Below are 15,000 nucleotides of genomic sequence, written 5' to 3' on the forward strand. Positions count from 1 at the left end.
GGCCTTGTAACTGCACAATTGCTCTTACATGTACATGGATACTAAGGTTCCTTATCCCTCTCAAACCATATATTGCATTTGTGTATAATTGAAAAGGACCCTGCATGAGTAGAACCTCACTACATACACACTTTCCATTTGGGTCCCTTCTTAACTGAGGACCCTAACATATTTTGATTTAAGTGTACAACCATGAAAACAACCATAATGGGTTTACGCCTCGTTTAACAACAGAAATGGCACCAATTCACACCACTGTACGGCCCACAGGACTTGCCGTTCAGACCTTAGTTCTAGCCTCATCATGGAACACAATGCACCATCATAGACCATCGGAAATATTTTCTCTCAGAAAAATGTTGTAGTCAAATCGTTTCTTCTGGGGCAAAGAAATTCGTAAGAGCAGGCTCAGGTGACCACGAGTCACAACCTCTGGCAATTTGTGAGATAATGAGGGGATAATCTTTGATAAAGAAATAATTTTTCGTGCAGAATATCACTGGTAAAGCTTAATCGGCGGATGGCATATCTCTCTGAAGAGAGATTTAATCGCTCACAAGGGCTAAAATCTTACTCAATCTTACCAACTGCTGTGACCGGCAGACTTTATGAAACTTGATTTTAAAATTATAAATTGATAGAAATTGATAGTATTGTTAGTCACAATTAATCTCGAGGCAAGGAGCCAAATTTGTGTTAGCCGGTTGACGTACTATACAATATTCATGAATCTATATTATTGATCAGTAGTTCCCGCTAGAGAGAAACATTGTTTGCACATCTGTAAAGAACTGTCTTGAAGATCATCACCCAAGAAGACAAGAATGTCACAGTTGGATAAAAGAGAGTGCCAAGTAAGGCTTAATCATATTATTTTTCACCCTTGTCCTCTCGTTTCCTCTTGCACTTTAACAGGTAATACGGCATATTAAGGACTCGTCATTTACAAAACTTTTACGAGACGAAATCTAATGGGTTCATCGGAGTCAAACATCATGTAAGTCATCACATTCTGTAACGTTATCTGATAATAACCAATAAGAATATAGTTGGCTCGTAATTTAAGGTAGTGTAACAAATCGCACTATTCAAATGTTCAAGTGCTCTTTGCGGTAGACGCAACGGGCAGTGCATTTCCACTTCTTTGAGTTGACATTGCAATTTTCGATCGCTGCGCGAGACGAACTGCTTCCGTCGCCTGATTTAATTTGAAGGTGAGGGTTTTTTCTCTTTAAATCATTCCTTATGTTATTCTCTCTAACATTTGGTATCAAAGGGATTGAACTGATAAAGCGGGGAAAAATCAGTTGCTTAATTAAACCGTGTTTTTGCTCTAGCACTCAAAATGTGTAGCAGTTCTTTCCGGTTACCACTTATAACCCAGGAACTTTCGAGTTCTCGACCAAACGCGAAAGTTTCTTTCGAACTCAATCATTAGATGCTAACAACTATGTGCCTCAGTGAATGAAGAATTAGAAAATTGTTTTAACACACACACACACCAGCACACCTGTCTGGCTAAATTCCTTTCTCTGAACAACTGCAGTCATCAGGAAGCTTTAAAGTGATAAAAATCAATAGTATGGATTTTTACGATCTCGTAGATACCTTTGGAATCCCGGATAAAAAGCAGTCGGTTTACAAAATTTTCGGAGGGAGCACTGTTCTGTGAGGAAAATCTTACTTTTTTGGCCATAAAAACGCGCATAAAGTTCTCAACTGAGCTAAAACCTTCAGTGTTCCTAATTTCATCCCGATGCCGTTAAGTCTTGCTGCTATCAAGACATTTTCTATATATGATAAAAAAAGAGACTTAGGCGGACCTCCATTTTCCACCTTTGGCTTTAACCAACAAACCACTCAGGCGATATTTAGTCACTGATGAAATTCTCCGTCGCTTTCACACAAGACATGGAACTTGTACTAATCATGATGTGCCCTTATTGAAGACTGCTTACGCACTGCTTCAAGGGTCCGAGTTCTTTGTGTAAACGTAAAGAGATATTTTCCCTGATAAGTAGAAAACGTGAATTAGTAAACTTTACAGAAACCGTTGTATTTTAATCATCGCACCAAATCCTTTTACATATATTTCACTTTGGTTTAACCTTTGGTTTCGTCAGTCGAGCTCAGAAAGGCAGTTTTCCGCTAGAAATTGTGGCATGTGTAGAGACAGAATTTTCTCCTGAAGAATGTTAGATTTTATCGTGGCATATTTTGGCTTTATTACGTCTTTAACATAACATCAGTTCTTACAACTCTGTTGTTTAAGTAGCTCATTAGTTTCGGCCGTCATACAACGTACTTGAAGGCTCCGTGCACTGGCTGTGGGATTCCAATCGTTCAAGAAATTACTTAACAGTTTCTTTCTCCGATCAGTCTTTTGTTCATTGCCTTGCCACCATATCGTCTTTCAATATAATATGTCAGCAAGTACTTTAAATGTAATTAAACTGGGATATGTTGAATGGAAGTAAAGATGAAAGTTTTCTCCGAGGAAACGAGCAAGCTGCATTTTGGTGAAATGGCTGTAAATTGTCAATATCAATCAAGAAATTATATTGCTTTCGAGATCCTGTTTGTTTTACCCAAGGTTGTAATAGCGTGCAAAAGGTCTCGCTCGCTTCTTCAATTTACTGACAAGATATGCTGCCATAAAGTCTGGGAATGTGGCATTTCATATATGAAGGCTTGTATTCGCGCTAAAATTTTACCCCAGTCCAGTAGAATTTATGATCATAAATCGCGTGAGGCCGGGTGGAACTTGAAGTAGCAAAAGATATTAGCTTGTTTTGTGTCTAAAAACGCCGGAGACTAATCCACTTTCAATGGAAAAACACTTTGATTTTTTGCGGTTTCTAATGACAAATTGGACAAAACCAAACGGAAGGATGTGATTGATGATATCCCAGTTGGGGTTTTCCATATAAAACCACACGAGGACGGTAAAATCAAAGCATGCGAAAGTAGTAAAAAAACAGATTTTATTATTATTAGCGCTCGATTATGAAAATCGCCTTAAAAAGTGAAGTAATGCAAAATCTAATCGATCGATCTGACAAAGCCTTCATTAAGAGCATTTTAAGAATAAGGTGATACGCCTGAGACAAGAGGAAACAAAATATCCCCGTGCCATCGAACTATTAAGCAAAAGAGAGGTAGTGAGACAGACCATACGTTGATCAAAGGTAAGTTGTAAAATAGCATGATCCTTGACCTGCGCAATGGGTACACAAGACAACGACGCGTCACACCGACGCAGTCCTAAGTGTACCTTCAGATCGCCAGCTAAGCAAATTACCTCATTCGAAAACGCCGACAGTTTTGCTAAACTTTTGAGTACGATTCACAGCTTTCAATGTAACTGTAGCACCAAAGTTTGACAAAAAATCAGGCTACAGACCGCGAATTTTAGTAAGATCCGATCAAACATCTGAAACATCATCCCCAACCAGACATTTCGCACCTTAATTAAAACGGCTAACATCGTTGCGAATGCAGAACGTAGAATCAAGTTATACTCTTTGTGCAATTTGTTTCAAGAAAATTTCCAGCAGTATGCTTCTTGTACGTGGGCGTTTTCATGGGCAAATCATTGATTCGTCATGGAACTATCGCTTGTCATCGTAGTCGTACAGCTAATTACGTGTTGGAATTTGCTTAAACAGTGAAAGGAAAAATCTTTGTGGTGTAGGTTGAATTTTGTCAATTGCCAATAGCCTGCAGCTAAGAACAGTTGTAAGAAGGCTGTCAATTGCCAATAGCCTGCAGCTAAGAAGTGAGTCCTCTCGTATAACGGATATCGTGTGAGGGAAGACTGGTCGTGAAATACCAGAAAAGACAATCATGATTTTCATGAATGAACCGCGCAAAAGATCAACTCTTCGGACTCTTGTTTACAGGGATTAACGAAATGATCAAGAAGTTCAGATTTATTAGTCTTTAGCGGCAGTAGAGATACACATTTCCAGTTGTATTCGTTATTCCAGGATAGCAACATGTCCTCCCCTCTTCCGTAGGCTGACTGGACTCATTCCTTAGAAATATAGGACAAATGTGGACTACCACATCATCGGCAATAGTAAGCGGACAGTAAGAGACCGGAATAAACCCACCCCCCTCCCCGCCCTCGCGTAGCCTGCGAACACAGACGTATTCGTCTGTGTTCGCAGGCTAGCCCTCGCGCGACTGTTCGTCTGTCCGTATGGGTGCGTTCGATTGACACTATTCCGGAATGTGAATACGTCACCCCCTGATACGTGGAGTGTTGATTTGAAACGGTATGCTTGGCGTTTTGAAGCAACAGGGACAATAAAGATATGTGTAAAATAACATTTTAGAGGGTGTTTGACTAAGTTAACGTGAATCGCCGAAAGAGTTCTAACTTATATTCCATGTATTCCTATTCCGGAATACGGTCAATCGAGCGCACCTAAAAGTTTCTATAGCTTTAAGAAATTTTTATTCTTTATGCAATTTTAGTGAAAAAGCTAACTTTCTTGTGTCTCAAAGCGGAAAAAATGATCAAATGGCGTAGACACTCCGCCAATACGAACTGAAAAAAAAAAAAAAAAAAAAACAGACTCATGAATAAAAAAAATAAAAATGACGTGACAAGTACATTAATCTTGTTTCTCAAAATCTCGCCGTGACTGAGAGTATTTCCGATGAAAAGAATGAAATTACTGTTGAACATCATTTCACTCAATCTAATTTGATTTAGACTGTAAGAAAATGATACGGGATCAGTCAATTTACGACTTATGTAACACTCACGTCGCACGTGAAGGCGCACGTGACTAAAAAGTTGAAAAGGATATGGCTTGCAAGTGGGCGTGGTCCGTGGCATTCACTGCAATTTGCCATCGGTAATCGGAATGTCTCCAATGCAATTTGCCTTGGAATGGCTCCAGTGAACGTTGCGTTCGAATGTAGGCTTTTGTAGATTGTGCTGGCATAATTTTTGGCATAATTTGAGGAAACCAGCATTTCGCTAATTTTTAAAAAGTAGTTTGCCAAATGGCGCTATCCACGCCGCCCGATAACTTGCAGGTTGAGACAATTCCAGTACCAGCAAACAAAGCCAGAGACCGTTGCCTTAAGACAAAGAAAGCAACATATAATAGAAGAGGAGCTTGTGACACCAAAAACGTTTCGCTCCAGGATCGTTATACGTTTTTTCGACTTCTTTCGCTCATTTTGCAAACGGACTTATGTTAAGAACAAGTGGCATAATCGGGAAAAACGAGCATAATTTGAGCATAGTTTGGGCAAAAAATGGACACTGCTAGTAGCATAATATGCTACTTTTACTAGCACAATCTATTAAAGCCTATTCGAATGTCTCCAATGAACCTTGCGCGCGGGCGGAGTCGAATGTAGTATTTTTTAAGATTGTCTCCGACAGGAAATCATCAAGGGAAGCCAATATCTCCTATACTTGGCCTTGGAATCAACTCTTTCCCGAGTATATTTATTTTTAGAACGTCTCCCTTGGGAGATTCAGCACGCTTACTGTTGTAGAAGCCAATCAAAACAGAGCTATCTCAGCCTCAAGGGAATTATGATACTTTTCGCGGGAAAAACCTGTTCCTAAAAATAAATTTACTCGGGAAAGGGTTGACTCAAGAAATAAGTGGAAATAGAGGCTTCTCTTGATGAGCACCTGTCTCCCGCAAATTTAATTTTTCTCGCCGTGCATACGGAGCTGGCGCCAGCAGTGCGCGCGGCAGTCAAAACTGTGATCCTGTCAGTCGTCCTGTCAATCATTTGCCCTTTCACCGAAAACGGTGCATTTCTCTACGATCTTCCCTGTCGAAAGGAAGCCATCAAAGTCTTTTTCTCGAAGTTAACACAAATAAAGACATTATCAATACCGGCGTTTTGAAGTCTTCTTACACTTGATTCGAAAAAACCAGACTGAATTTGTCTTAACACAACAGCTGACGTTCGACTCGCAGCTCGCTGGTAACTCAGTTTTGGCACCAAAGGTTGATGACAAAAAAGTTACCACAAAATCTTTTAAATGGGTTTTTGGCCCTTTAATTGCAAACAATTGACGTGACGCAGGATAGCACAGTTTTTCCCGTTCTATGAATTCTGATTGGTCAATTCCAATTACAGTAGCTCTCACCGTATGCACGGCGTGGCAGTTAAGGGGAAATAAGATATTGATCATCCAAGGAAGAAAACTGACAATTAAAAGTTAGCTGTTCCCCTGGCTGGTTGTATCATCCATTTTTAGTGCATTTGTAAGCAATGAGACTACTATCAAAGACTCAAGTATTCGTTTCCAGTAGACGCATTTTTCAAAGCTTGACAGAGACCTGAGTTGGTTACAATCTGGTTTGGATTTAGTCTGCGATTGGGCAAATATTAACATGGGCAATATCACCTTTTTAAAAATATTTAGTATGTTCAGTTCAATCCTTCGATATTTTGATAGTCCTAATGTACATCCCACACGTGTCCACCTCATTGAAATTTATCTCACCAATGTTGAAAGATGTTCGACCGCATATTTCTTGTCGAAGAGATCTTTCTCATATAGACAACGATAAGCTGCAATATTGAATCCTTGTACTAAAACAACTCCTCTTGACACAACTCAGTTTCATCCCAGCGCTGCCATGGTTTCAGTCGAGATAAGAGGGATTTTTTTCAAATAAAAAAATGCTCTTACAATGAAACAGTGTGGGTGAGTGTTCACCAAATTCAAAACCGCTGTTTTGCCGAGGAGACAAACCACAGTGCCGGCTTAACCATTAGGGAATTTGCATCTTATCTATAATTCATAAGAACCTCATGAGAAGGCTGTTTGCGTTTCATTTTCTTTGTTAAACACTGGCCATTTAGTTTGTCTGGTTGCTTTTCCAAGCTTGCTTTGTTTGGAACATTCTTCTTTTTAAAGGTATGACTTACTAATTGCCAAATGATATCTTAACTAATTGTTCATTCTAGCAATTCATGTAGAAACTTTTCGAGACGATTTCTGTAAAGCTTTTCACACAAATAGCTCTCCCCTTTCTCTATTCAAATGTCTCTGTGTTCACTACAGAATTACGAGAGGTATTAACTTTGAGAATTTTATTTGACAATTAATGCCTTGATGCTTAAACATGGAAAAAGAAAAAATACTACACCAGTTTGCTTCATTTGGTTGGGGCACCAAAAACTCGTTAATCTGAAGAGGAAAGTTGCCTTTTTATGCATTTTTTAAAGTCATCGTCAAGCGAATTTTCTGTTCGCCTGAATTAATTGATTGAAGATGGTTTTTACATGAAGAAAAGAAGGCCAACTATACCAATCACTAGTTATTCTCATGAACCAAAAACAGCTTTCCGTCAATTGAAGCCTTGTTTAGAGTACTAAACTATATTTCCTGTTTTACCAGTCTTTTTAATTTCCTTAGTTCTAAGTTACGGCAAACTGAGCCACGAAACCGAGCAACTAGATACTAGAGGGTTTTTTGGTGAAGAAGTTTGTGCTTGTGAACGGAACATTGAACCAGCTGCGCTTGCTAACACTGAGTAGATATCCGATAGACAAATATTCAGAATGGTGAGGCTCTAATCTCCGTAGGGCAAGGACTTTAGCACCATTATGGCTCTTTCAATGGGTCTGAAAATCTAGAGTTTTCCTTCTTACGAATTTGAATCTATTATTAAACGTCAGCGTCATATTTTGTGTAGATCAAGACACGAACCGCTATGTTTTGAAGTTTTTGTAACTTGTCTTGTGAAATTACTCAACAGTTTTCCCAGACAGCTGAAATGTGTTGCACTGGTGGCTCTGTAAACGGTGTAGGGACTCATACCTAGGGGACAAGATGATTGACTCGTTTTAGGACCTCAATACTAACAGCTGCAATTTTCTCAGTTAATTAGTAACGTTACTGCTCCAAGTGAACTTATCATCGATATATAAGCTCTCTAGTAATTTAGCAGTACTACTTGAATGGAGCTCCATTAATTAAAGGTCTTGGAGGCTCAGAGCAGTCTATATTTCTGACCCAATAAGCATAAATTCAGTTTTAGTCACATTTGCTTAATCATCATTTACACGAGAATGAATATTGCCAGCAGTGACACCCTCGTGGGTTAGGAGGTTATCGTCGTCATAACAACTTGGCTGACCAAATTGTAGGCAATGTGGTACATCATCAATATGGAGCCAAAATAACAACAGGCCTAAAATAGTTCCTTGAGGAACACCGCAGTTTGATGGCCCACTGCGCGTGCGCCACGCATAACCGAACATCTTTGTGCGTGGTTATCTAAATGTGATTCCCAGCAATTGTGGACGTTATCGCATATGTCATAGTTGCTGAAGTTAGATAAAAGGATTTCATGATTGCCTGTATTGCAAGGTCTTTTTCAATTGTAGGCAGACGATTGCTGCATTCCTGGTTAATTTAATACTACTTGGAGTTAATAGTCTCCACTATAGCCTGCGTAGCAAGCGTTTCGTGGGGTTTCCGTGCAAATTTCAATGTTTTGGCCGCGCAAAAATTGGGGCGAGAGCAAAAACATCGAAATTTGCACGGAAACCCCACGGAAACGCTTGCTACGCGGGCTATCTCCAGTAGAATTGTGTCAGTCGAAAGAATCATGGGAAAAACCGATTGGTATTTCTAAAAGATGTAGTTCTCTGTTTAATAAATATATCACGACTGGTTAACTGTTCTCTCAAGTAAACACTGATAATGACGGGAATAGGACACGGTTTTTGTTCAATTCTAAGAGATTGCTTAAAGATGTCGCAAATCGAAGAATGGATCTGATCGGTACATTCCAGAATGAGCCTGGCAGATTGTCTTATCACGGTCAAATGCCTTTGATTCATTTAAATTATTTAAGAAGGAAAGGACATTTCTAGGAGTTGTTCCAGGAAACTTCTAACCCTTTATATCTATGCCAGTGAGATAGCTATGGGAGCAAGAGCTAATCGAGTCGGGAATTTCATTCACAAGTTTTGATCTAATTATGGCAAAATGATCGATGGTTAAATTCCTGAAAATATTTCTCTCATACATGTGTTTCTTACACTCCGACGCACTGTTCTTAATTGATCCTCGTTGATCCAAAAAAAAAAAAAAAAAAAAAAAAAAAAAAAAAAGAACGCCTGTAGAACAAACAGACTAAACCCACACATGGCTTCGAGTACGGAAATCGAACCCGGGTCACACATTCCGGGGGAAGGCGAAGTTCTATCACGTCTTACAACAAAACGTTGTACTGAATAAACGTTGTTTTATTTTCTTTCAGCATGGAGGCAAAAGTTGGCTTTGTTATCTTGGTTTTTCTGCTGTTTTTGAACCTTCACGTAACGATGAGCAATAGGAAATGTGGTCGCCATCAAAAGTGTCAATACAAGACAAACGAGGCTTCAACATATCCCGTGAATTTCATGTTATGCGACGATAGAATTTTTTCCTATTACTATATGATTTGCTACAAACAAGTTCCGGTCAAGCGTCGAAGAAGAAGAGGTAGGTGTCACTATTCTTAAAATGTTCTTTGATTGCGAGTCATTAATAATAATAATAATAATAATCATCATCATCATCATCATCATCATCATCATCATCACTTTAGGAAAGTCTCAAGCTTAACATTAAACCAAATGAAAGCACATCAAATCAAATGTTGGTTTCTAAAACCCGAAGCCCCTGGAAAAAGAGCTCCTACAGCAGAGTGGGCAACCTGCTAAATCCATTTTGTTACGCCAGAACAGACTGTAAAATGAACCAAACCAGGACTTGAAGAAACAACGCGGAGAGAGAGGGAAAAAGCCCTCATAATGTTTTCCCACAGGTATACAAAAGCAGGACGAATACACAAATACGAGGCTGAACTTTCTGTGTCTCAATTCAAGATGTGGGAGCTCTTTGGTCGATAACTGAAACTTCCATACTTTAATAATAAAACCAACAGTCCATCACCGAAGACTTAGATTTACCGAAATTGACCTTAGTCCCCATCAGCGTCAGAAAAGTGTCTACTTTTATACCAGATTTTGAGAGAACATGTTGTACCCAATTCAAACCCTTTGGAAATAAAACGTGAGTGCTACATTCTAATGCAAATACAATAATACAAAAAGAGTCTTAACCCCGGGAGATTGAATTGGTTTAGCGGATTTGGTCTATTGTTATTGTTTATTTTCTCGAAAAACCTGATTTAAAAAGAGACACTTTTCTGACGCTGATGGGGAAAAACCTCATACCAGATTCTCACTTTTGGCTAATGGATTCTTTTAGAAACGTGTTAAATTTAACTTTGCAGGTTTCATCACCAAAATGGTTGTACAAAGTAAAAACGAAGCCCAAGACTTCCTTTCTCACGGAAGGCAGAAAAGAAGCTCCTCTCGGAGACGTACAGACATAATGGAGGAATGTTGTACTGAAGGGTGCAGAGTAGAAGAAATAAGGGAATATTGTTGAACTGGAAACTGACTTTCAACTTCAAGATCATTTAACAGACATTCTTCCGATCACAAAAGTCAACAAGGTCTCAGTCGCAAATACATTCATCGTTTTTGTGAGAAGTATCGTTACTTGCTTGTGACGTCATCGGCGCCTTGTTGCTGGTCATCCATGACGTAAGAAGGTCTTTATTATTTGTGTCTTTAGTTGTGGTCACGTGGTTGCAAGTGAAGTGAAATCAGCCTCAAACTCTCTTATTTAAAAATACCGGAAGTGGTTTAATTTAAGCGACTGGCAAAATACATGCGTTTCATACATCACATCTTGAAGCGTCGAGCGATGTGGTGTTTTATTGATCAACAGTTTGTATGTATTTCATCCTCGAGAAGGTAAAAGTGAGTACCGATAGAAAGTAGAGTGGCAGGTACCATGTACATATTAAAATTGGAGGATTTCTTACGGTGTATAAATTTATTTAAACATTAAACCTCGGGTGGTGCTTTTCGAGGATTCCGATTAGCTCACTAAATCTCGATTATCAGCTCATATAACGGATGATTGCGGCCCGGAAGCAAAATTTTTAAGTATCTAAACGTAAAACCATTAATAGACGTAATCGGCGAACTCAATGTTGTACCCAATTCAAATCTCCCGGGGTTAACATTCTTTGTGTATTGTATTTGCATGAGAATATAGCATTTATATTTAAAGGATATGGAAATACCTGGAACAAAACGTGTTATTCGCAAAGGGTTTGAATTGGGTGCAACATTGATTTAATCTATTTGCGCTCGTTGGACATGAGAGAATATAGGCAACTCCTTGGCTATTTACCGTCTCCTAAAAGGACGTACTTTTATCCATATCTATATTCAATATAAACCGTATGTTTTTTATTGTAGCTGAAAAAGGTAACACAAATTTAGTTGGCTATCGCTTGCCTCTCTGTTCCGCTACGATACGTCGACTGATGATTTGAGTACAGTAGCCAGGATTATTGTCCTCGGTTCCTCGTTTTAAGTTAATCACAGAACCAATTGAATTATTAGTTAATTTGTAAGAAGCCAGTGTCGGTTTTTCGGAATCTGTTATGTAGGAGCAAATGTTCATAATAACACGTTATAATAATTAATTTATTATATAAACAGCAATGAAATACCAAGTGAGCTTTCGCGCCAAAACATATCTCCTCACGTGAAGATAACATGTTATTGTCACACGTGAAAAGATCCCTGTTGCTGTGGTTACATATGAAAATCGCGCCTTTCGATGTCTTTCGTGAAATTATTTAGTATTTCAATTTTCAATTCATTGGTGTTTGTATCATAAATAGAATATACATGGCCGCTTGAAGATACGAAATTTCTCTTCTCGTTTTGGAAAATATTTCACTCGTTCGCTGCGCTCACTCGTGAAACATTTTCAACACTCGAAGAGAAATTTCGTATCTCCGCGCAGCCATGTAATATCCTCCCTCTCTATATACATCGTGTACATATAATAATAATAATAATAATAATAATCTAGGAACGCCTTGGAGAGTATTTATAAGGATACGAAAAGCCTTCATAACCATGTACAAATTACCGTTGTTTTCAAATTATTTCAGTTTTTTTCAGATTACTTAAAATTTTTACGACTAGTTTTAAGTGTGTTTATTCAGCGCATAAATGTTAGTGTAATAATATACAAGACTTGCCGCTTTAATTCGGTTGGACGGAGTTTCGAACACCTTCTTTAGAGCTGCAAGCAAGCAAGGGTGTCTCAGGCCATTAGATGAGGACCGACATCTCCTAAAGTACTACAGAGATCGCTCGCAACCGGAATTTTATTTTGGAAATGTTTGCAGAGCTCTGTATCCTTTCGCTGTAGTCCTTTTTATAGCACCTCTTCGTGTTTGAATTAAACACGACTTTAATTGAATATTTTTATGCTGATCATTCCTGCTTTACGTTACGAGATTTCTATTCCCTCCTAATTTAACCTACGATCAAGCGTACTATTCTTCTTGAGAGGGCGCTATAAGGTAATCACTAAAGAAAAGTACGACTGATCGCAGCTGACACCTACAAGTTTTGCTGGACGCTCCAGCTGAAAAGCTCTCATAGAAAAATCCAATCTCTAAAGTAGAACGGAATTTCTTCGCGTCATTCACGAATTTGCATAGTTCTCGTCCGTAAAGAATACAACCAAATTTCCTCGTTAGATTAATCATTGCAGGTACAAATGGAAGCGAAGAAGATGGGCATAAAATACGAGCTAAAAGGGGACCTTTTGCAATAGGAAATAAGCGGGTAAAGCATGATTATATTCTCTTATTCAGTTCGTCGAATTGTTCTATACATCAGCTTGTAAATAATGAAATAGTAAATGTAAGTTAATAAAGAGAATTCTATTGATGGTGTTCCCAAGTTTGATCGCGTTTAGTTGTTGTACCCTCTCAATATCGTTCCCAGAGGCCGCGATCCTTTTGGTCACCGACGGAGATTTTTTTCCCGCGCATGACAAAAGGGACCCCTGAGGACGAGGTTGGTACCTTCTGTTAGAGACTTCGATTCACGCTTGCACTTAACCGCTAACGGAAAATTACTTCTTGTCATGAAAATTCTCTCCTTTTTTCCTTGTTTCTCTCTTTGGGGGAACTGTCGACATGTGTAACAACAGGCAGAAAATGATCTGAAATCAAACACGAGTTTCACTTTTTTCCCCAAGCTTAATGCCTTAAATATATGTTTCATGGTTTTCTCAATTTACAATTGAGCTTAGTTACCTGGCCCATGAATGAAAGTGAGGCTAGAAATGACCTTGTTTTGAAGGCACAGCTACTTTGACATTGTTATGACGCAATTCATGATCAATAACAGGACAGACGCATGAAAAACTGACATTTACTCTGAGACGACGAGCAGATAACATTACCTCAAAGCTTACTTCGTTTCCAGCATCTTCTATCTCCCCACCCGGCCCAAAGTCCACTGTCCTCCTGGGGAGGGGAGATGAAAGACGCTAACAAAGAGTTTACGAGGGGATTGTCTCTTATGAAGCAAAATTCAACGGAAAAGTCATGGTTATGAAAATACGTTCTGACTCGTACAAAAAAAGTTCTTAGTATCACAAAAGGAAAACTCTTGGTGTCGATTTGAAATTGAGGCTAAAGTAACTTCGATCGAGACCTAACCCCAGATTAAAAATTAACCAAGGAGTTTATTCCTCTACTCCCAAATGCTGTTCAACGCTAATAATCGGCAAAACTTTACATTAGAAGAAGTCAATCTTCAAAAATAAGGAAAAAAAACTTTCACCAAAAAGTGAAAAACATGAAACACAGGTTTAAGCTAATCCTAGATTACGTTAATTCACTACTTGCACAAATACCATAATACACCTCTTTTACCCCGCAAAAATCTACATAGGCGTTGTTTTCGACTTTCATGTCCCAGGAGAAACTGCAAACAATGATTATGCAAAACTTTTTTTATGGGAGGGTGGGGTAATAGAGGTGTTTTTTTTTTTGGATTGTGTAAGTAGTGAATCGGCTTTCGAACAACCGGGCCCTGAACAAATGTCTCCGATGCAGAAGAATGTGAGACATGGTCGACCATTTGGGGAACGACGACGGGTGAGGCAACTCTTTTAAGGTCTGGATATAACTGGTATATATCTGTGCATTTCGAGCTGTAGTCCCTCTTTAGAATGTTTGATGCGTAATTTTTCTACTAATCATTTACATGAGCGGCGTATGTAGCGACACAATCTCAACTCCTGCAACTCAGAGCCTTCCTTGTTTCTTGAACATTCAAGGCTCTTAGCTCTCTGTTTATTAAACAAGGCTAACCTACGAATGCTGACCACTTTATTGGCCAGAAAATCTTTATAACCCCTTTAAAACAGTGACTAAAGTCACACAACACATCCTTAAGATGTTAATCATACAAGCGAGAGATGAACGTCCTTTCAAATAAAAGTATGTATCCGCATTAATTGTTCCATTTGTGATTCCTCCATAACAATATTCTCTGTCGAGAATTGACTTTCATGAAGAAATACCATTCTTTTTGATTAGACTGACGTAAGGGATGTATCTTTGAAACTACTTGACGGTGTGTAATAAATGCTTTTGGTACTTGTTGTCGAGTTTTCTGTTAAACTTCTTGTCTGAGAATCTGGGATGTTTCGAGCTTCTGACATGTATGAAGGTCTGGAGGTTTCGTCAATAAGTCGTTGAGTTGGATTTGATTCTTCTTCTTCTTCTTCTTCTTTCCTATTCTGAAAACAGCATATTCTGATTAGGGAAAGCCCATTTTTAGCCAGATACCACAGAGCCTTATAATACTGGATCTGTTGGACGCAGTTGTATTGTATTGTGCGTAAGGGTCCATTGTTCTTATGGAACATATATTTCTGCCTACAGTATTCTAAATCAATTCCGAACCCTTTGAAACAGCTGCATCTTTACATGAAAATACGTGCGACGTATGCGCAAATGATCTAGCAATAGCTCGACAGCAGCAAGGCTGGCTCTTCGTCCGCTCGGCCGCTCCCCTCATCGCCCGGTATATTTGCTCTCGGTCCAG

At 38.9% G+C, this 15,000-nt stretch overlaps 1 protein-coding gene and 1 long non-coding RNA gene across 2 annotated transcripts in view; one reads left to right on the top strand and one right to left on the bottom strand.

Annotated features, from left to right (window-relative positions):
* Nucleotides 1-745: 745 nt before the first annotated feature.
* On the top strand, nt 746-12,837 carry LOC138051216 (uncharacterized). Its single transcript, XM_068897376.1, has 3 exons — nt 746-997; nt 9,267-9,490; nt 10,287-12,837. The coding sequence occupies exons 1-3, from the start codon at nt 972-974 to the stop codon at nt 10,442-10,444; spliced, it is 408 nt and encodes a 135-aa protein (XP_068753477.1). The 5' UTR covers nt 746-971; the 3' UTR covers nt 10,445-12,837.
* LOC138051217 (uncharacterized) overlaps nt 12,239-15,000 on the bottom strand; it is a 6,710-nt gene continuing 3,948 nt past the window's right edge. The window contains exon 2 of the long non-coding RNA XR_011132747.1: nt 12,239-14,692. This is a non-coding gene — a long non-coding RNA (uncharacterized lncRNA). The remainder of the gene's footprint in view (nt 14,693-15,000) is intronic.

Source organism: Montipora capricornis, chromosome 6 (genome assembly GCF_036669925.1).
Source record: "Montipora capricornis isolate CH-2021 chromosome 6, ASM3666992v2, whole genome shotgun sequence".
Classification (NCBI taxonomy): domain Eukaryota; kingdom Metazoa; phylum Cnidaria; class Anthozoa; order Scleractinia; family Acroporidae; genus Montipora; species Montipora capricornis.

Bases quoted from the DNA above. Each gene is read 5' to 3' on its own strand.
- LOC138051216 (XM_068897376.1), top strand. From the start codon at position 972: ATGGGTTCATCGGAGTCAAACATCAT. The intron at 998-9,266 runs GTAAGTCATCAC...ATTTTCTTTCAG, and splicing joins TCATCGGAGTCAAACATCAT to CATGGAGGCAAAAGTTGGCT. The intron at 9,491-10,286 runs GTAGGTGTCACT...TTAACTTTGCAG, and splicing joins CAAGCGTCGAAGAAGAAGAG to GTTTCATCACCAAAATGGTT.